The sequence below is a fragment of the Tursiops truncatus genome, chromosome 5 (assembly GCF_011762595.2).
Source record: "Tursiops truncatus isolate mTurTru1 chromosome 5, mTurTru1.mat.Y, whole genome shotgun sequence".
NCBI classification, from domain to species: Eukaryota; Metazoa; Chordata; class Mammalia; order Artiodactyla; family Delphinidae; genus Tursiops; species Tursiops truncatus.
In genome coordinates this window covers 18,806,868-18,829,422 of record NC_047038.1, presented here as the reverse complement: position 1 = coordinate 18,829,422, position 22,555 = coordinate 18,806,868, and the positions used below count along the sequence as shown (strand labels likewise).

Genomic DNA, 22,555 nt, shown 5'->3' with positions numbered 1-22,555 from the left:
ACCTCAGGGGGCAAATAAAACCTCCCTGTGCTTGCATGAGGAGGAATCACATTAACAAAAGGAAAATAGGGCTCCTGAGTGCTGAAGAAATGAGAAAGCAAGATGCTAAATTAGGGGGAGAGGAGTGACAGAGGAAATGAGAGGGAGGGAATCAAATGCTGTTTAAACCATTTTTAAGGAAAATTCCATATCTTATTTGCCAAAAAAAAATCACTGTGGATGTCAAAGAACACTAGCTTTTCATAGCTGGAACCAGAGATGACTGGGAGCTTGAGGGGCTGTACTGAAATGGACTTGAAACTTTCTTTGTGCCATTTGTCCCCAGCAAACAAGATCTGGCTGCTCAGGGAAAACTCTCTAGCTATCACTATGAATCCATTGAGAAGTTCTCTTCCACATCACTGACCCCTAATGAAGCTCTATTGGATTGAGTAAGGTCAGTGGTTTTTATATTGGGATTAAAGAGGAGGACAGACCACTCCATGTAGCACAATGGCTACAAACGAAAGAACTGATTGGCAAAAGCCAATACTGAGAGAGCTACTTGGAAGACTTTCCAGATATTGGTGGAATTGGAAAAAGTTGCGACTTGAAAATATACACTCTATCTTCCATTTGGGATTTTTTAGTTCTTGTAGTTAAAAATATCCCTTCACTGGGACTTCCCTGGTGGTCCAGTGGGTAAGACTTCACGTTCCCAGTGCAGGGGGCCTGGGTTCAATCCCTGATCAGGGAACTAGATCCCGCACGCATGCCACAACTAAGAAGTTTGCGTGCCGCAACTAAGACCTGGTGCAGCCAAAAAATAAATAATAAATAAATAAATATTTTTAAAAATACCCCTTCACCTGTATACTTGCTGGAGAATGTGTAAATTATTACAACCACTTTGGAGATCAATTTGGAAATATCTAGAAAAGTTGAAGATGCAGATTTCACACAACCCAGCAATTTTACTACTAGGTGGCTACAATGGAGTGACTTGTGTCTGCCCAAAATTCATAAGTTGAAGCCTTAACCCCCATGGGACTGTATCTGGAGATAGGGCCCTTAGTAGGTAATTAAGGTTAGATGAGATCATAAGGGTGGGACCCTAAACTGATATGATAAGAAGAGGTGAAAAGAGACCTCTTTCTCCTTCTATCTGCCTTGTGAGAACAGAGTTAGAACGTGACCATCTACAATTCAGGGAGAGAGCTTTCACCAGGATCCAACCAGGCTGACACCCTGATCTTGGACTCCCAGCCTCTGGAACTGTGAGAAAATGAATTTTTGCTGTTTAAACCACCCAGTCTATGGTATTTCATTATGGCAGCTGAAGCTAAGATAGTGGCTATCCTAGAAAAGCTCTTATGCATATGCATGAAAGAAATATAAGGATGTTCATGAGACTACTGTTCCTGATAGTAAAAATAAGGAACCAATCTGACTTCCAGTAGAGAAATAAACTGTTCACATAACACGATTCTATAGAGAAGTTGAAATGAACAATATTAACATGTACCAATGTAACTAAATCTCAACAATATAATGTCAAGTTAAAAAAAATCAAGCTGTCAAAGGATACTTACGTATGCTATCATGTAATATTTGAAACATCCAAAACAATAATTTATAATTTTAGAGGTACATACTTATATAGTTAACAAACATATGCCTGGAAATGATACACACCAATGACTTCTGACAAGGGAGGGAAAAGTGATACCAGAGGCAAGGGGGTGATTTTTGCTATATCTGTAGTGTTTTATTTTTTAATACGAAATGAAATTTGTGCCAGTTTCAGCAGATTGTTCACATCTTTTAAATCTGGTTGGTAAATGCATGGTAGCTGTTAATTAATTTTCTGTAGGTTTCACATATTTCATAAATAAAAGATGTTTTCCCTTATCATCTGGGTTTTCAGCAGTACAATAGTATATTTTAGACAGTTTTCTTATCTACCTTTTATATATGCTGTAATAGAAAGCCCAGAGAAATTAGCCAACATGGACAAAGTGTCCAATCTAGTTAAATGGTAACTTGAGAATTAGAAAGTAGTTTTCTGTCTTGTTCCATAGTGTACCCTGTATGTCTGTTAATTGTGTGCTACAGAGATGAGGACTCCAACTTTGTCATCTAAGCCAGAAATAATCCAAATCATGCCCAACTGTGGAAGAGCATGTTTGAACCCACTGCACCCTTCCTGTCCCCCAAATCATACTCCACCGTTGACGTGTTACCTATTTTACTTACTCACAGGCATCAGCCCTCCTTAGGAGGGTTCAGATTTTCCAGTTGTTTTAAAAAGAGATATGAGGAAGTAAGATTACTGAGCTAGAAATTTTCCAAAACAATTGAAAAGTTAGCAGAAGCTTTAAAATGGAGGTTTACTGATTATAATTAATTTTGGCTACAAGATTTTAATTAGGACATTTAAATTCTTTGTAAGATAGATTTTTAGTGCTGTTCAACATAGATTTATAGCATGAGAATGAGTAGTCACTTATACTGAATTTCCAAATTAATCTAAATAATTGAAATTTTAAAAAATAGGTGACATGAAGAATTCTGCAATATAATTCTGAAATAATAAGTAGAAAATATCCAGGGACATTAAGAATAAGATTTGTTGAGACTTCCCTAGTGGAGCAGTGGTTAAGACTCCACGTTCTAAATGCAGGTGGCCTGGGTTCAATCTCTGGTCAGGGAACTAGATCCCACATGCATGCTGCAACTAAGGAGACCATGAGCCACAACTAAGAGTTCACATGCCACAACTAAGGAGCCTGCGTGCTGCAACTAAGGAACCCTCCTGCTGCAAATAAGACCTGGCACAATCAGATAAATAACTAAGTTAATATTAAAATATATATATGTATATATAAATTTTTAAAAAGAATAAGATTTTGTTTCTGCAACACCTAACATATCCAGACCAAAAAAAAAAAAAAATTGTTTATCAGATGCTCTATATTATGTTTTACACAGTTGGGGTAAAGAATTTTGGCTACATTAATTAGGTAGTGTCAACCCACTTCAGACACCTGATGGTATTATTTAACCTACATTTCATAAAAAATAAATACGTAAATAAAAAGGACTTGAAGGAAGACAACTTATTTTGAGAAATAATGACTAAATATGCAAGTTATGCATAGTTTCATACTACAAATTTACCAAAAATACACAGTTGGGGGAAATGTGGTATTATTCACACACAGTGGCTAGTACACACACACACACACACACACACACACACACACACACACACACATCCTATGTTTAGCCACCTATAGGTAAGAAAATGGTCTCTACTCTTGCTCAAATCAGATTGCTGTCTTTTTTTTTTCATTGTCTGGATTTTGCTCGTTCTCCAAAGTGTGTCCCATAGTATTCTCATCTGTTTCTTCCATCATCAGAGCCCTCATCCCTATTTCCAAAAAAAAAAAAAAACAAAAATAGCTTAGCCTCCTGCTTATCTTATTGTTCAAAATTTATTTTCTTAATTCTATCTTGATAATTAGTATTCCTGAAACGTTCTTTCCTTTCAACGTGCTTGGTAAAACGTAGTTGTGCTCTGTGTCCCCCCACTGGATGCCTCTGTGATATTCCCCTGCTGGGTTGATGGAAGGGATGTTTTAACTCTAGTCCTTTGGGCAGGAAGAGGGCCCCTATGATTGGGTTAGCAGTGAAAACATGAAGGCCCTGACACTGCTTCCACCCAACCATCCGACACTCCTCAGGGCACAGCAGTTCAAGAGTGTTTAGTCAATGATAGTATGGGGTTGCTACTCACATTTATAGGTTTTTACTTCTTAATTTTTATATGGTTTGATATTCGATTTATCCACAATATGTTCCTAAGAGAAGTAAAAGGTACTTACATATTTCTAATAAAAACGCAGAAGGAAATAATGTAATCAGGGCACCTATATATTTTCCCAATAGCTTATAATTAAAGGACCCCATTCCAGGACATAATTTATTTTGACTATAAATGTTTCTTTGTTTATATATATTTAATTCTTTTGTATGTCACTCTTTTGCAAACAGAGAGTTATACAACTGTGTTATTAACTCTTTTGTTAAGTGTGAAGAAAGTGTTCCATTCTCAACTAAACTGGAGCTAGAAAAAATTGTTTCATTTTTGAAGACTTCACAGCCTGTGTGTGACTATCCACTACACACCCCAAGAGATGCTAAGGTATACAGTGGTAGCAGCAACCTTCCTTCCTTTTTAGTGTTCTACTGTGGAATGCTTATTAATATTACTTGGACGCTGAATTTATACTTAAGCAGATTATATTGACTTCTATTTCTAATTCATTTTTATAGTAGCTTCCTAACCAAGTTTTAAATGCAATTGAATTTTCTTCTTTTCATTTAAATTATAAACTTTATGTTCATAAAAATTCAAACCATATATAGGTATGGTGTATAAAAAGCAAACATCTTTACCCTCTCCCAAATCACACTGTCCCCTCCCAGAAGTAACCATTGTTAACAGTTTAGGGAGTCCCATTTTGTCATTTTTACATGAAATAATTGAATTCTTACCTCAGATGGAGGAAAATGTCAAATATCTTCAAAATTGGGTTGGAGGGGAAAAAAGTCTTTTTAAAAAAATCTTCAAATAATATATTTTCCCCTGATAATTCCATGGCTTACATTATGAGTAGCATCAGATTTGGTTTTAAGAGAAACTCCTGACTTTTCATTAACATAAATAATTAGTTACCAAGGAAGTGGGTTCAAGAATAATACAGTTTCTGTAAAATTTTCCCCAAATTGTGCTAGATAAATTACATCTTTAACTTTGATCTTTCTTTAAATCTTTCACTAATTTAGGTCAAACTATCAGAATAAGAATAAATCAAACCACACCTTTACTTACCAAACTGAGACAAGACCTCAACGCCCTCTAGTGGAGTGAACTCTCCATGCTCCATCATATGGGACCAACCCTCTGATTCCAGTGGGTAAGATGAATTGATACAAGCTCTTCATATTAGAATTGTACTTCCTTCTTTCATTCATTTAATTAATATTTAAACTTGTATTTTAAATTTTCTGGTTAAAATGAACCATCACCAAGAACACAAGGGAAAATATTGGGGGGGGGTGGTCATGCCCATATATAAAATATCCATTAATAACTTTTATCACTATAATTATCTTGGATCTTCCAAGTTTTCTGCTTGTCTCGACTGCCTACTCTTGGCCATATCATGACTCTCTACCATTAAATCTACAAAGACTTGAATCTATTCCTTTGTTTAAAAAAATATCTTTTTCTTTAAGTTCATTTCTCCAGATGTATCGCTTCCCTTAAGTATTTCTTCATTAATTTTTCCAAACAACTGCAAAATAACCACTGAATTCATTTTTCTGCTTTTCTCCCTCTGAGAATACAGATTATCAGCCTCTCCCATTTATAATACCTGTTCCAAGGAATGATGAGAGCAGCAGAGCATAGTAGTTAAGAGCAGAAGGTGGAGCTAGAGGCCCTGACTCACAAAGTCCAGAGGAGCCATTTACTGTCCATGTGATGCTGGGCTAGTCATTTAAACCCTCAGTGTCTCAGTTTCCCCATCTGTAAAATTCAGGATGATGATAATAGTATCCAAAAAGCATAGGACTTAATAAGAAAATCCATGTAAAAGAGATAGAACAGTGCCTAACACATAATAAACACTCAATGACTATTAGTTAATATTGCTATTTCATCAGAGTCTTATGTATAAATAATAAGGTAGCCTAAATGAAAGATTTGAATCCAGTCCTAAATGCAGCTATTCACTAGTCAGGCTCTCACCATCCCTTGTTTACATGATTGCAGTAGCCTCCTAACAGACCTTTAGGCCAGCAGTCTCTCCCAATTATAGTCCACTGTCGTCGGTCTGGTTATGGAACTGACCTAGGGTCTGCTTGCCTACTGCACAGCAGAGCCAAATTATTGACACTGGGTTGTGGTGAAAGAAAGTACAGTGTTTATTTGCAGGGATCCAAGCAAGGAGTACAGGCAACTCATACTCAAAAGATCCAAACTCCCCAGTGGCTTTCAGGGAAAGGTTTTTAAAGGCAACATTTCAGGTGAGGACTGCAGGGTGCATGGCTTTCTTCTGATTGGTTGGTGGTGAGGTAACAGGGTGATGTTTCAGGAATCTTAATCATCAACTTTCTGGTTCCAACCAGTCTGGAGTCTAGTGCTTGTGCTCAGCAAGAAGTCACCATCCTCCATCTGGTGGGGGTGGGGTCCTTAGCTCCTGCAGAACAGCTCAAAGATATGTATAAAATTGTTATGTATATCCCTAATTAGTAACTGTTTAGGTCCGCTCTTTGGAACTCAGCAGTGGCCCAGGAGACTAAAGCCTTTTTCCACAAACAAGAAATGGGCAGAAGGGCTTTTGTACCTGGGAGGGCCCCTTAGGGTCCTGCTCGGTTTCAATCCCCCCTTTCCTCTGATACTCCTCAATCCTGAGGGGAACAGGTATGGGACAAGAAAGGGAATAAAGTTTTGGATAGAAAGGTTAATCATCAACTCAGCAGGGGAACTCGGTTTTAGGGCGACTCAGTTTCAGATTTATTTTCCTAAAAATAATGTTGACATTTCTGGTTCAGGATATGATGAGCTAATCTTCCTGCTGAAAACAACTGTAAAAGCTAATATGTGAAACAACTGCGTGAAGGAACTGAAAAGCACCCAGTTTGGGTAGGATTGGAAAGGAAAGACTACAATCCTTGAGAGAAGAGAAGTACTGGAGTGCAGGTCCACACTCACCATGACTTTCCCCTGAGGACATTTTCTAATTCACAAAATAGGGGAAATAGGCCCCAAGCAGAAAGGTAGGAATCTTAATTGGGCTCAGGGGAAGTAGGTTGGAATCTGGGCCTGCCTAAGTGTCTAGGACTTGAGAGGAAAAATTATAGATAACAGGGATTCAATCAAGGTGGAGTGAAATGAGAAAATTGTCCAAATCCCCCAAGTTTACCCCCTCATTGGCTAACTCCTTAGTTACACATGCCCAGGGTGAGACCCCAAAAACCTCAGCAGAAAATAGCATCTGAGAGAACAAAAGAGCTGAGCAAAAGTTTAATTAAATAGCTGTGCAATGTTGCAAAGATTGAAATTTGAGTTCAAGCCCAGGCAAGATGAAGGAAGGCAGGGGGTGTCGATAAATACCCAGGGCTTTCAGTCAAAACATGGAAGTACTGTATCCTGTGAGTAAGGACAAACCTAAAATATAAAAACCTTGATAATAACTAAAACTATCTCTCAAAAGAATTAAAATAATCCTTCTATATTTTACATACCTGCTGGAAGAAAACTTAATCTTCTGTGGAGGAATATGATAGCATTTATAGCCTCTCCAATTTTTCATCCATAATACCTGGCTAAAAAAAAAAAACCAAATAACTAAAAGCCATAATTTAAAATAACAATAAAAATAGACCTAGGGATAATTAAGATATTGAAGCAATCAGACAGGGACTTTAAAATAAAAATAATAAGTGGGTTCAATAAAACAGAGGAAAATATGGAGAATTTCAACAGAGACCTGGAATCTATTAGATATGGTAGAACAGAGACCTTCTAGTAAACTGGAAAACAGGTAAGTAAACTATACTTAGTTTGAAGCAGAAAGAGAAAAAGGGATAGAAAATACAAAAAAGAATGTAAGAGATACATGAAGAATAGTGATACAGTCTAACATGCATGTCATTAGAGTCCTAGAAATGGAGAGGAAATTATAGTTCAGAAAAAACATTTGAAGAAATACTGGCTAAAAATGTTTCAAAGTTGATAAAAGACATTAAACCACAGAATCCAGACACTCTGTGAACCTCATGTAGAATAAAAGTATAAAGAAAACCACACCTGGCTACATCAGAGTTAAGCTGCTAATAACCAAGAAAAACAGAAAAATCTTGAAGCACTCAGAGGGGAAAAAAACCACACATTACCTTCAAAGAAGCAACAATAAAGCTGTAAGCTTACTTTTCAACAAAAATGATGGAAATCAGAACATAATGGAATGGCATTAAAATGCTAAAAGAACAAAAAAACCTTTCTACCTTCTCACGTAGAATTCTGTACACAGTAAAAATATTATTAAAAAAAAAGAAGGCAAAAAATTAAAGCCTCTTCAGACAAGCAAAAGCTGAGCTTATCACCAGTAGATCTTTACCACAACAAATACTAAAGAGTTATAAAGGCTGAAGAAAATGATCCTAGATGGAACCACTGGCTTGCATAAAGGAATGAAGAGCACCAGAAATGTTATGTGGGTAATCTAAATGAATACAGACTGGTTTATAAAAGACAAATAATTATAATATCTTGTAGGGATTTGAATATATATAAAAGTAAAATATATGACAATAGCCAATAAAAGAGAGAGAGAAATGGAGTTAAACCTCTTTTGATTATCATTATATTGTAAAATTCTATTTGGGGGAATTGATAAAAGTACTAATTAAAGGAAAAGTGTAATAAGTCTAGGATGCAAGTTGTATTCTATTATTACTTAATAAACCACCCCAAAATTTACTGGTTCAGCAAAATCACAGCATTTATTTTGCTTACAAATCTGCAGTTTAGGCAGAGTTCAGTGGGGACATCTTGTCTTCAGTGGGGACATCTTGTCTTTACTCGGAATCAGCTAGGATGGCTCAAAGTCTGGATGCTGGAAGCATCTGAAGGCTCCCTAACTTGTCTGCCTGGTTAGTTGATGCTAGCTATTGGCTGGAACCTCCATGGGGCTATGCCCAGAACACCTACATGTGGTTGTGCCAAGTGGCTGCCTAACATAGCATGGTGGCTGGGTTGGATGCTTAGAAAGAGAGCAAGGCAGAAGCTATATCACCTTTTCTAATCTATCTTCAGAAGTCTTGTGTCACTTCCATTACATTCTATTGGTTAGAAGCAAGTCACTAGGTACAACCCATATTCAAAGGAAGGGAAGTGAAGAATCTTCCTGTTGATGGGAGAAATGTCAAAGAATTTGTAGACATCTTTTTTGTTCTTTTTGTTGCTTTTTGTTTTGTTATACTGGAAGAATCACAATTCTCATCCTTTTTTTTAAATTGAATTATAGTTGATTAACAATGTTGTGTTTATTTCTGCTGTACAGCAAAGTGATACAGTTATACATATATATATATATATATATACATTTTTAAATATTCTTTTCTATTACAGTTTATCATAGGATACTGAATATAGTTCTCTATGCTATACAGTAGGACCATTCCATATATAAAAGCTTACATCTGCTAACCCCAACCTCCCAACCCATCCCTCTCCCAACCCCCTCCCCCTTGGCAACCACAAGTCTGTTCTCTACGTCTGTGAATCTGTTTCTGTTTCATAGATAGGTTCATTTGTGTCATATTTTATTTTATTTTTTTTTTCTTTTTTGCGGTACGTGGGCCTCTCACTGCTGTGGTCTCTCCCACCACAGAGCACAGGCTCTGGACGCACAGACCCAGCGGCCAAGGCTCACGGGCACAGCCGCTCCACGGCACGTGGGATCCTCCCAGACCGGGGCACGAACCAGTGCCCCCTGCATCGGCAGGTGGACTCTCAACCACTGTGCCACCAGGGAAGCCCCATTTGTGTCATATTTTAGGTTCCACATATAAGTGATATCATATGGTATTTGTCTTTCTTTTTCTGACTTACTTCACTTAGTATGATAATCTCTAGTTGCATCTATGTTGCTGCAAATGGCATTATTTCATTCTTTTTTACGTCCGAGTAGTATTCCATTGTGTATATGTACCATATCTTCTTTATCTATTCATCTGTCCGTGTATGTTTAGGTTGTTTCCATGTCTTGACTGTTGTGAATAGTGCTGCTATGAACATAGGGGTGCGTGTATTTTTTTGGATTAGAGTTTTGTCTCGATATATGCCCAGAAGTGGGATTGCCTGATCATATAGTAATTCTATTTTTCATCTTCTGAGGAACCTCCATAATGTTTTCAATGGTGGCTGTACCAACTTACATCCCCACCAACAGTGTAGGAGGGTTCCCTTTTCTCCACACCCTCTCCAGCGTTTGTTACTTGTAGAGTTTTTAATGGTGGCCATTCTGACTGGTGTGAGGTAGCACAATAAAACTAAAATTAATGAAATAGAAAACAAAGACACAATAGGATAAACAAATTCAAAAGTTTGTTCTTTGAAAATTCTAATAAAACTGAGAAACCTCTAGCAAGATCGATTCACGAAAAAAATAGGGTATAAATAAACAATGTTAGTATTGAAAAAAAGGGACATAACTAATATGCAACAGAGATATATTTAGTTGAAAAGATTTTCATATTCATTACAAACATAGTTTCTTTCCAGTATTGGCTCCAACGATTAATAGGAGTACACAGGAGATGAAGGTTCACTAGATCCTCCTGTAACTGAATGCTTGGCATCCCTCTCTAGTCTATCAGTGTGTTGGCTGATAACTTCCCTCACCCCAGGACTCTCTCCACATTACTGATGTAAATGACACAAAATTATGATGCCTAACAATATGACATGAATTTTTTTCAACTTTTTTTTATTGAAGTACAACACTCACACAAATGCACAAGCCAAATAAACAGCTCAACGGATTAAGACAATGTAAACACTTAAGTAATTACTACACAAGCCAAGATATATAAAGTTACCAACACTTCAGAAATCCCCTGCAAGCCCTCTCCTAACAACTACTTCCTCCCTCTTCCCCAAGGTAATCATTATTTTGTCTTTTAGATATGCCTGAGTTTTGAACTTTATAGAAATGGCATTTATGCAGAACATATACTTTTGTTCCTGGCTTCTTTCTGTCGATGCTATGGTTGCAATTCATCCGTGTTGCTGCATGTGAGTGAATTTGTTTTTTCATTAGCATATGCATTCCACTATATAAATATGTAACTATTTATTTATATATTCTACTGTTGATGGACACTTAGAGTATCTTTAGTTTGGGGCTATTATGTATACTGCTGCCATGAACAGTTTTTATGTCTCATGGCCCATATGTGCACACATTTCTGTTGGATATGTTGTTCCTAGGAATACATGCTGATCATAACATATACATATGCTACTCTTTATCGAATAATGCCAACTGTTTTCAAAGCAGTTGAAGTGATTTACACTCCTAGAAGCAGTAGTTGAGAATTCTCATTGTTTCACATTCTTGCCAACACTTTGAATTATTGGTTATTTTAGTTTTAGCCATTCTGGTGGATTTATAATTCTCTCATGGCGACATTAATTTGCATTGCCCTTGTATTTGTTTCATGTGGCTATTGAAACAAATTATCAGAGACTTGGTAGCTTAAAATGACAGAAATTTATTCTCTCATAGCTCTGGAGTCCAAAATTCGAAACCAGTTTCACTGGGCCAAGATTAAGGAGCCAGCAGGGATACACTGCCAATAGGTGAGAATCCATTTTTTAAGTCTTCCAGCTTCTGGTGGCTGCCAGCATTCCTTAGCCATATCACTCCACTCTCTGCCTCTATGCTTACATTTGCTTCTCTTCTTCTATGTGTCAAATGTCCTTCCGCCTCTCTTTCATATGGACACTGTGATTACATTTAGGGCCCACCAGATAATCCAGGAAATCTATCTCATAATCCTTAATCATATCTGCAAAGTCCTTTTTTTGTCATATAAGATAACATTCACATTTTCTAGGGCCTAGGACAAGGATATCTCCTGGGAGGCCATTACTCAGCCTACTACCTTCCTTATTTTGATTAATTTTCACATGTTTTTGATCACTTGGATATCTTCTTCTATGACATGTCTGCTTAAGTCTTTTGCTCATTGTTTTAAACTGGGCTTTTTCTTACGGATTTTTAAACAGTTATTTATATATTCTACATACAAGTATTTAGTCAGGTATATGTATTTATTTATTTTGAATTTTATTTTTTTATACAGCAGGTTCTTATTAGTTATCCATTTTATACATATTAGTGTATGTATGTCAATCCCAATCTCCCAGTTCATCCCAACACCACCCCACCACCACCACCACTTTCCCCCCTTGGTGTCCATACATTTGTTCTCTGCATCTGTGTCTCAATTTCTGCCCTGCAAACCAGTTCATCTGTACCATTTTTCTAAGTTCCACATATATGCATTAATATACGATATTTGTTTTTCTCTTTCTGGTCAGGTATATTTATTGAAAATATCTTTTTCCACTTAGTAGCTTATATCTTCATACTCTCTGTTTATGAAGAGAGGTTCTTATTTATAATATAGTCCAATTTATAAGTGTTTTCCTTTAAAGTTAGTGCTTTTTGTATCCTAATTAGGATCTGATTCCAAGATCATGATGATATTTTCCTAGGTTATCTCCTGGAAGCTTTATATTCTTATTCTTCATGTATAGATCAACGATCATTTAGAATTAATTTTAATGTATGGTGTGAGTTTGGGATCATGTTTTCCTTTATTCCTTATGGATATCCTATTGACTCAGAACCATTTGTTATAATGAAAACGTCCCACTGATCTGCATAGTTACTTTTGTTTTAATGCAAGGGCCGTATATGTATGAATCTGTTTCAGGACTTTCTGCTCTATTCCATAGGTCCATTAGTCTCTCCTAGTCAGCACCACACTATTTTAATTACTATGGTCTATAATAAATCCTGATATTCAGGCAAGCTAGTCCTCTCACCTTGTTCTTCAAATGTGTACTGGCCCCTTGGATTTCTGTAAATTTTAGAATCAGCTTGTCAAGTTCCACACAGGCTAGGATTTTGGTTGCACTATATCTATGGATCAATAAAGGGAGAACTGACATCTTTATAGTATTGAGTCTTCCAATCCATGATCATAATAATATTCCTCTATTTATTTAGGTCTTCTTTAATTTCTCTCGATATTCTTTTATAGTTTTTGATGTAGAAGATTTGTATAGCTTCATCAGATTTAGTCATAGGATTTTTATATTTTTAATACTATTATAATTAGTCTCTTAATTTTTTTCATTTTCCAGTTATTTGTACCTGGTATGTAAAAATACAATTGTATTTATATTTGCATTTGCATAACAGCCTTGCATCAGCAATATATGAGTTCTTTTCACTATTCTGTGTATGCATCATGTCATCTGCAAATAAAAAGAATTTTATTTCTTCCTCTACTGGCTAGCTCATCAGGACAGTATTGAATAGAAGTTAGTGATAAAGGACATTCTGTTGTTATTCCTCATTTCAGAGAGAAAGATTTGAATGTTTTGCAATTAAGATGATGTTTGTAGGTTTTGAAGATACCTTCACACAGTTAACAGAAATTCTCTCCTATTCCTGGTTTGCCACAAATTTTTACAATGAATGGAGGTTACGTTTGATCAAGTGTGAGATTTTTTTACCTACTGAAATGATTACATCATTTTTGGTTTTTATTCTAAAATGTGATATATTAATTACATTGATCAAATTTCAAATGCTAAACAAATCTTGTTTTTCTGAAACAAAACTAACTTGGTTAAAATGCATTATGCTTGTAGCTTCTGGTAACAAAGTTTTGCCAACCTCACAAACCAAGTTTGGAAGAGTTACCTCTTTTTCTATTTTCTGGAAGGATTAAATATCCTCTTCATTAAATGGCAGAAATCACCAACGAGCTATTTGGACCTAGAGTTTTCTTTGAAGTAACATTTTAATGTTCAGGGTCAATTTCTTTAATAATTAAAGAACTGTTTAGATTTTGCTACATATTCTTGTATCCTTGGCTTGCTGCTGATTCCTAGGCCAGATGGTGATCCATCCAATATGTATTTTCATCCATTTTAAGGTGTTTGTCGGTCTGCTTTTGTAGTTGCCAAGATTCTATCAGCACCAACCTTGAAATCACCCCGCTTTTAGTGCTGCCTGAAGCCCAGTAGTTAGTTACTTTCACTGCCAACACCTGCTTGTTAGCAACTAAAATATCAGTCAGAACTCTAGGACATCTATACCAGCCAATGGCTCTAAGGAAAGGGTCATTTGAGTGACAGCTTCAGGTTGCAGGAACTGCAAAATGGAACTTTATAATAAAGTTCTTAGGGGTCCTCTCATTGGTGGGCTGAATTCCTCATGATATCCAAGTGCTGTGATATGAATGTGTATGTTCCCCCCCCCAAAATTCATATGTTGAAATCCGAACCCCCAAAGGTGATGGTATCAGTAGGTGGAGCCTTTGGGAAGTGATCAGGTCATGAGGGTACAGCCCTCATGAATGGGATTAGTGTTCTTATAAAAGAGAGCCCGCAGAGCTCCCTAGCCCCTTCCAATGAGGATACAATGAAAAGCCTGCAATCCACAAGAAAGCCCTTACTTGACCATGCTGTCACCCTGATCTCAGATTTCCAGACTTCAGAGCCGTGAGAGGTAAATTTCTATTGTTTATTCTGTGGTATTTTGTTATAGCTGCCCAAACAGACTAAGACACCAAGCTACAAACATTAGGTAGAAAACTTGCTGAATTTCAGGTATGTGGCTGAAAGTGAGTAGTCAGAGAACAGTAGCACCCTAATGAATGGTATTGCTGTTTAACTATATTCTCATGTGATAATTAATCTCCTCTATATTTAGTATGGAGAGTTGTAATTGTTACTTGGTTACTTGTATATCTAGCAACCCAACTGATAAGAAGTGAACACACAAGTTTCAAGATGGGGGACTGTATTAGTTATCCCTTGTTGTGTAACTAATTACTCCCAAGACTTAGTAGCTTAAAATAACCTTTATTATCTTAGTTTCTGAAGTTCAGGAATCAAGATGTGGCTTAACTGAGTCCTCCTCTGCTTCAGGGTCTCTCACTGGTTGTAATCAAGGTGCCAGCAGGGGCTGCAGCCCACCTCAAAGATGAACTAGAAAAGGATCCATTTTCAAGCTCCTTCAAATGGTTGCTGGCAGGATTTGGTTCCTTGTTGACAGACTGAAAGCTTTGGTCCCTCACTTGCTGTTGGCCAGAGGCTGCTCTCAGCTCCTTGCCATGTGGTTCTCTTCACAGGGCAGATCAAAACACAGCAGCTTGCTTCACCAGAGCAAGCAAACAAAAAGGCAAGAGAGTGCCAGTAGAGGGAAGTAAACGTCTTTTAAGACCCAATATCGTAAGAGACCTCCCATCATTTTTGCCATATTCTATTAATTAGTAGCCAATCATTGGATCTACTCCACACTCAACAAAGGGATTACACGAAGGCAAGGATACCAGGAAACTGGATCACTGAGAGCCACTTCAGAAGATGCCTACCACATGAACTACCAGCCAACTTAGAGACAATAAGATCCACATCTAATTCATTGTATCCTTCACAGCCCCCCTACCTAGCAGACAATCTAAAAACTTTGATGTTGATTAGTGATTGAAATGATTTTTCTTTTAGTAAGCATTATTCTAATTTCGACCACCTTTATGCCTTTATGAGAGCTTCTTAAGTTGTCCACATACTGTTGGATTTGATCTTGCTCCCGGGAGAGGAAGGAAAATGTAGAAAACTAGGTAAGTTTGAATTTGTTCTGGGATAAAAGTAAGTGAATTCTAAGATCTTTGGCTAAGATGATTCAAGCGTTTTAAGTCTTATCATCTTACGTTATCTGCCTTTATTTGACTGTGAAACCATAAAATAGTCATAATTTTCAATTTTTTCTTTTTTTTACAAAATTTATAAATCTCAAAAAGTATTTTTAAAATAAATTTATTTTATTTATTTATTTTTGGCTGCATTGGGTTTTTGTTGCTGTGCGCAGGCTTTCTCTAGTTGCGGTGAGCGGGGGATACTCTTCGTTGCGGTGCGCGGGCTTCTCATTGTGGTGGCTTCTCTTGTTGCAGAGCGCAGGCTCTAGGTGCGCAGGCTTCAGTAGTTGTGGCACACAGGCTCAGTAGTTGTGGCGCACCGGCTTAGTTGCTCTGCGGCATGTGGGATCTTCCCAGACCAGGGCTTGAACCCATGTCCCCTGCATTGGCAGGCGGATTCTTAACCACTGTGCTACCAGGGAAGCCCTCAAAAAGTATTTTTAATAGGGGAACATTTTGAGATGTAAATACCACAACAAATTTCACTTCATCTTAAGGAGTTAATTTCTGCCACAGCAGTCATAGAAGGCTGAATATGTTCCAAAATAGCTCAAGAGTTCTGGCCTGGTCCTGGATTTTCCTCTTCTAGCAATATTCCCAGGGCCATTTTTAGAGTTTGAGGCATTTTAGTTGGGTTCAGTCAAACATAAAGCAAACTCAAACAGATCTAATGCTTATAAAACTCTCCCTTACTCCAGCATTGGATTAAATCCAGATCATCTCATCTAAAAAGTAAAGATGATTATTTTTCAAATGGAAAATTTAATGGCATGATAAATAATCACCTTGTCCCCCACTTTTTGTATAATTTTTTTTTTTTTTTTTTTTTTTTTTTTTTTTTTTGCAGTACGTGGGCCCCTCACTGTCGTGGCCTCTCCCGTTGCGGAGCACAGGCTCCGGACGCGCAGGCTCAGCGGCCATGGCTCACAGGCCCAGCCGCTCCGCGGCATGTGGGATCCTCCCGGACCGGGGCACGAACCCGCATCCCCTGCATCGGCAGGCGGACTCCCAACCACTGTGCCACCAGGGAAGCCTGTCCCCCACTTTTTAACTCTCAGAATTAGACTACAGTCTCGTAGGACAAATACAGTTATTGTGAGAATAAATACTGATAAAAGACACATCATTGCCCTCTTACTGTTACAATAGTTTGAACATCTATAGAAATAATCTCATGAAGTAAACTTTTTAAAATTTAAAAACTGATCCATAATTAAAATCAAAAGACAAACAACAAACAGGAAAATACATGTAACACATATGACAAGATTAATTTCCTTTGTATAGAAAGAGCTCCTAGAAATCAATAAATTTTTTAAAATCCACCAGAAAAATAGGCAAAGGACACAGACAGACAATACACAGAAAGGAAAAAAATAGATCCCAAATATGAAAAGATACTCAATGCCTCTCATAATAGAATTTAACATTTAAACCTACAATGAGATATGACTTGCAACTTGTTACATTGGCAGAAATCAAAAAGTTTGGTAATACTTTATCAAAAAATGGGCATTTTCATATACTATTAAGAATGTAACTTGGCAAACATATTTTTAGAAGACAATATCTATCAAAATAAAAAATGTTTAAATTAAAATGCATATAGCTTTTGACCCAACTATCTCACTTGTAAGAATTAATTCTACAGATATACTCACATCTATACAGAGACATATGTATAAGGATATTAAGGAAAAGATTAGAAATAAAGAAAATGTCCACCAATAGAAGACTCTTAAATAAAATATAATCTTTACAATGGGATATTATATAGCCATTAGCATGAGTCATTTTATTTGCATTGCTCTGGAAGTATCACTAAAATATATTAAGTGAAAAAATTAATATATACAATGTATGTAGTATGCTATCATTTGTGGGAAAAAAATCTATTCTTTATTCATGTGCATAGGTATATGCACCCTCTGCAATGATCCATAAGAAACTGGTAAAAATAATTATCTCTGAGGAGACCTGGGGCTGAATGGTAAGAAGACTTATTTAGAACTCTTTAAACTTGTTCATGTGTATTTTTAAGTGTATTACCCACTTAAAAATATAAATCTTTTAACAACCTAAAGGCCATAATTTTCACATATGAAGCATGTTTAGTAGGTATATCGTTCTTTCGTCTAGAGGAAATGCTACATAATTAGGAATTAAAAATACTGTGAAGCACTTAAGAACATTCATTAGCATATGCCAACCTAGCTTAAATCAAATAAAAACCTCTCTTGTGTTGACAAAACAAAAAACTTTAGTCTTCATTTCAGTTGAGCTAAAAATAAACTAGGTGGGGCAATTAAAGGAACATTTTCTACCAGCCTTTCTTGCTCCAAAGACCATTACCATGTACTTGATTTTAGGAAGAGTTTTGTCCAGCAAGTGGCATCTGTTACCTATTATCAGGAGCAGAAGGCTGAAGCACTTCTGCCCACTGCATCTTGGTATCAGAGTTGCTAAGGAAAACACAGTGCAGTTAAGTACTGGCTGGAACAGTGCTTTACTAGAATAGAGAAAAGACAGAGAAAGATCAGCTTCAGTAGTGAGTGTCAGTTTCCTATAGCCAGCAGGTCCCTCCCAGAAGCCGACACTGGGCAATTGGCCAACACACACCCTTCTTGTACAACAGAAGAACCGCGTCTTCTCCCCAAAGGGGACAGATAGGCACTGGGGTTGGCCAGGTGCCATATGACACATGTACTTAAGCAGAACAAAGCAGTACACATTGAGTCTGAAATAGGGAAAGATAATTACAGACAAGGTGACAAGTCCAGTGTAAGCTGTAAGGATTCCATCTCTTGGTAAGGAAGTGTTCCAGGCCCAAGGCCCATTCTTGTGCGGCCCAGCGGGGGTCAAAAGACTCCCCATAGTTTGGCTTTTTCATAAAAAACAAATAAAATTAAATTACAAGAGGGTCATAGAATTATATGAGTTAGAAAATACACACAATTATCCTGAGAGTTTTTATCCACAGGGAAGCAACATAATGAAGAGTGAGGTTATAAGATTTAGGATCCATATTTTATCATCTATGGGCAAATTAGCAATTTTAAATTCTCTGAACTTTAGTTTTCTCATATGTAGTAAGATGGAGCTAATACTACTGCTTCTAAATAGTAACTGAGATAATATATGTAAAACCCCTAGCACCTGCCCTAGGACATAGGTATTAAATAAATGCTAACTTATAGGGTCAAACGTATGGGGAAATCTGGATGATATAAGTGCTGCTTTGAATTTCTTTATAAGAAGCAAATTAGCAAATAATGAAGTTGCCAGATAGTTTTATTTAAGGCTTTATGTATCTGAATAATTGGTTAAAAAGCAAATGTTCATCATTTTTAGAGTTGCACAAAAGGAAAGTAACAGGGAAAGTAATGGCTTGCTTGTCAAATTCATTTGATGTGGGGCTGATTTCCTTAAATTAAAAAAAAAAATCTAAGTCTTTGGACCCTGGGGCTCTAAAAATAGCACTTGGAATTAATACTGTTCTCAGATTCATGGTTCAAGGAAGTCACTACATTTCCTTTGTTTCTTGATGCTACAGATTTAACAACATATTGGTAGAAACATGTAACTTCTCACATGGACTAGATAACAAAAGGCCAGTTTGTGTACATAAACTAAACACTGAAAATGAATACATACAGATATTATGGAACTTAAATACAAACTTGTTAACAACTTGCCAGAAGGAACAAAAAACAGTATTAATAAAGAGTGGTCTTTTGCATCATTCTCAAAAATTCTTCCTCATTTATTTCTCCATCCCCATCATGATCAGCTTCATCAAGCACTTCCTGTAAAATGAAATGTAAATAGGATATGTGAAATCTATTAAAAAGGAATAATGATATAAATGAACATTCAAATACATACTCAAAACCAAATTTTATTTTAAATGTATTAATACAACTAAAGAATATAGCTATAAATTATAATAAATTATAATTGTATATAAGTTATATGTGAAATTATAATTATACAAATAAGTAAAATTTACCTGAAGTTCATCATCTGTCAAATTTTCCCCTAGTTCCTTACCAACCCCCTTGATATTGTTTAGTGATATACTTCCTGTATTATCATCACCAAATAATTTGAAAGCCTTCAATATGTCTTCTTTTTCATCTTTTTCACTCTTAAAAACAGAAACAACTGAATGTCATTAGTCTTTCATTTATTTATTTGATTAGTCTGGATGTATAGGTCTTTGAGGTCTAGAACAGCAACACAGCAGGTAGCTGAGCTCTATTTACTGCTCTGGCTTTTAACAATTATTCCAGTGCATTCACATCTGCCCTCAAGGTATTGAAACTCAGGGTTTATTTAAGTGGAAGAGCCACAGGGTGATAAAGAGAATCTATCTTGTATTAACCTCACTAACTGAGATCCATTTCAAAAATATAAGCTCCAAGAGAACAGGGAGGTTGTCTCATTCAATGCTCCCTAGGATACTGCCTGACAAAAATAGGCACTCAATAAATTGTTTGCTGATTTCAAGGCTTAAAAATGCTGGCCCCGTTCTCTCTATCCAGCCATATATCCTTATTATTTCCTAACAAGAAACCTCTTCTCCACACTGGACAGTCTTCATTACTACCCTGAAAACATCTTTAATCTTGTTATTCCTATCTATCTAAATCCTACCCATCTTTAAAGACCTAGTTCCAATTCTTCCTCTGATCGCTTCAGCCAAAAATTGTAGAAGGCTACTGCTTGTATTTCATTGAAAAACAAAATCACTACTATACCATTTTTACATTCATTATGGCCAAAAAATCTTCAAAACTAATGGTGCCGATTCCTTCTTTGTCAATTTCAGCTACCATTTTTTAAATTTCTTCTTTCTTTGGTTCAAATCCTAAGGCCCACATTGCAATCTGAAATAGAAAGCAAATAAATTATAACAGGCCACAATCTCATTCCTAGCTCTTAAACTACCTATTAATTACTAGGCTCTCTCTTTTTCACTATGCACTAGGCTTAAACCTAGAAAGTCAGGTCAGCAGGCTTAGGTTCCAATCCTACCGTGCCATAAGATGTCACTGTGACACGATGGGCTTTGGCCTACTCATTCATAAAACAAGAATAAAATGCTTAACGAGATACTGTTTTGTTAATGCAGGCCAGGCATGTACACTGCAGGGGTAGGTGTCTGCACTGAAGAGATTTTATATCAAGCTTTCAGAAGGCTACTGTTAAAGAAAGATTTAAAGATTGCAACAAAGCAATGAGAGTTTTTCAAATGTTTTGGAATTATAAGTATTTTCAGAACCTTCAATCCTTTCACATCTCTGGTTCCAGACCCAACAACATCGAATAAATCAAAGCCCTCTTTAATTTCTTGCTTTTGGGTTTCATTCAATTTCTGCTGCTCTTTTCTTCCATTGGCCTGAACTTGTGCGGCAGTTGGATGCCTGTAATAAATACACATGTGGGTAAAAGATAAACTGTGTAACTGGAAAAAGTACCAGAAGCAGAAGAGTTAATGATGAACTAATTAAATATAATAAACATATTCAAGTATCCTAGTCCCTATCATATAATGAACTTCAAGAATTTCCCCCTTTCCCTTTGCTAACATTTGTGATTTTAGTTATTCATATCTTGCTGGAAAGCCTGGTTCTTTTTTACATCTTAGGTTTTTCCATCAAATTAGTGACTTTTGATATGGAAAAGAGGCAAAGAAGACATGCTAGAATAGCAGATGTTATGTCAGAAAACAATTGGCCTTACTTGGTATATCTTTTTTTAATTTAATTTTATTTTTGGTTGCACTGGATCTTTGTTGCTGCGCGCGGGCTTTCTCTAGTCGTAGTGAGCGGGGGCTACTCTTGGTTGCGGTGCGTGGGCTTCTCATTGCAGTGGCTTCTCTTGCTGTGGAGCACGGGCTCTAGGCACGGGGGCTTCAGTAGTTGTGGCACGTGGGCTCAGTAGTTGTGGCTCGCGGGCTCTAGAGCGCAGGCTCAGTAGTTGTGGCACACGGGCTTAGTTGCTCCGCAGCATGTGGGGTCTTCCCCAAGCAGGGCTCGAACGTGTGTCCCCTGCATTGGCAGGCAGATTCTTAACCACTGCGCCACCAGGGAAGTCTCTTACTTGGTATATCTGAACAGCAGTGTTTAAGGCATATTTACTCTCATCTCTGCCTGTATGTCTCATAATAAAATTTATTTTGTAAGACATGGTTGATTGGAACATCATTTCCTTTCCCACCTTCTCACATACTTTTCTATGTTGCAGAGACTGAGAAATGAAAAAATACATTTTCCAGGTGAAAAATTACTCCAGGGACCTGGGAGAAGAATAAATGTTGGACCAATTATCCGTATCTGGGGAAGATGGAGGTCATCTTCCTGCTACTTGCCATTTTCTGCTGGCAAGCAAGGTCCCAGAGTTACTCCTGGGATTCTTCTGCAGCCTCATTTCAGTATCTTGTCTGCAGCTCTGGGTTAAGAAGCAGTGGTGGCAGAGACTCCACGACCCGTGTATCTAGACGCCAGCTTCACATATCTTAAGACTGGTTGTGGCAGCATCAGATTCTTGATCCCTGGACTGCAGATACACTCATCTTCAACAGTTCCAGTGGCAGAGTTCGTAGCTCCCCCGGCCAGTTTTTTCAGAGTTCTGGATGTCTTTCCTAGAGGCCCAGGCCCTCCAACGGTTTTAAAGCATCTTATTCTCTGTATTCAACTCATTTCTGGCTAGAGAGCGGTTTCTGTCTCCAACACCGTTGGTAGTAGCGGTTACTGGGGTTGAGGAGGGGAAAAAATGAACTGGAGAACCGCTCTTCTGTCTCTAGAGTTATGGACAGTGCGCTTCTATTCGGCGACGAAGGGAGGGGTTACTAATGACAGTCGAGGATCATGAAAGGAGGCGAATAATACATTTCGTAAACTAAATTCCTTCCTTGTTCCGGGGAGAAACTTCAGCCCCAGCCCTGCCCCAGTAAGTGGTTGCAGCTTCGCACTCACCATGTCCCCGACCG

General features: G+C 37.2%; 1 protein-coding gene across 1 annotated transcript; it reads right to left on the bottom strand.

The window, feature by feature from the left end:
* Nucleotides 1–18,834: 18,834 nt before the first annotated feature.
* Nucleotides 18,835–22,544, bottom strand: LOC101331702 (centrin-4-like). The gene is given in 6 exon segments (XM_019927886.3): nucleotides 18,835–19,367; nucleotides 19,571–19,708; nucleotides 20,322–20,450; nucleotides 20,846–20,939; nucleotides 20,941–20,987; nucleotides 22,416–22,544. Coding segments are annotated over 6 exon segments (627 nt in total). The 3' UTR covers nucleotides 18,835–19,277.
* Nucleotides 22,545–22,555: the final 11 nt, after the last annotated feature.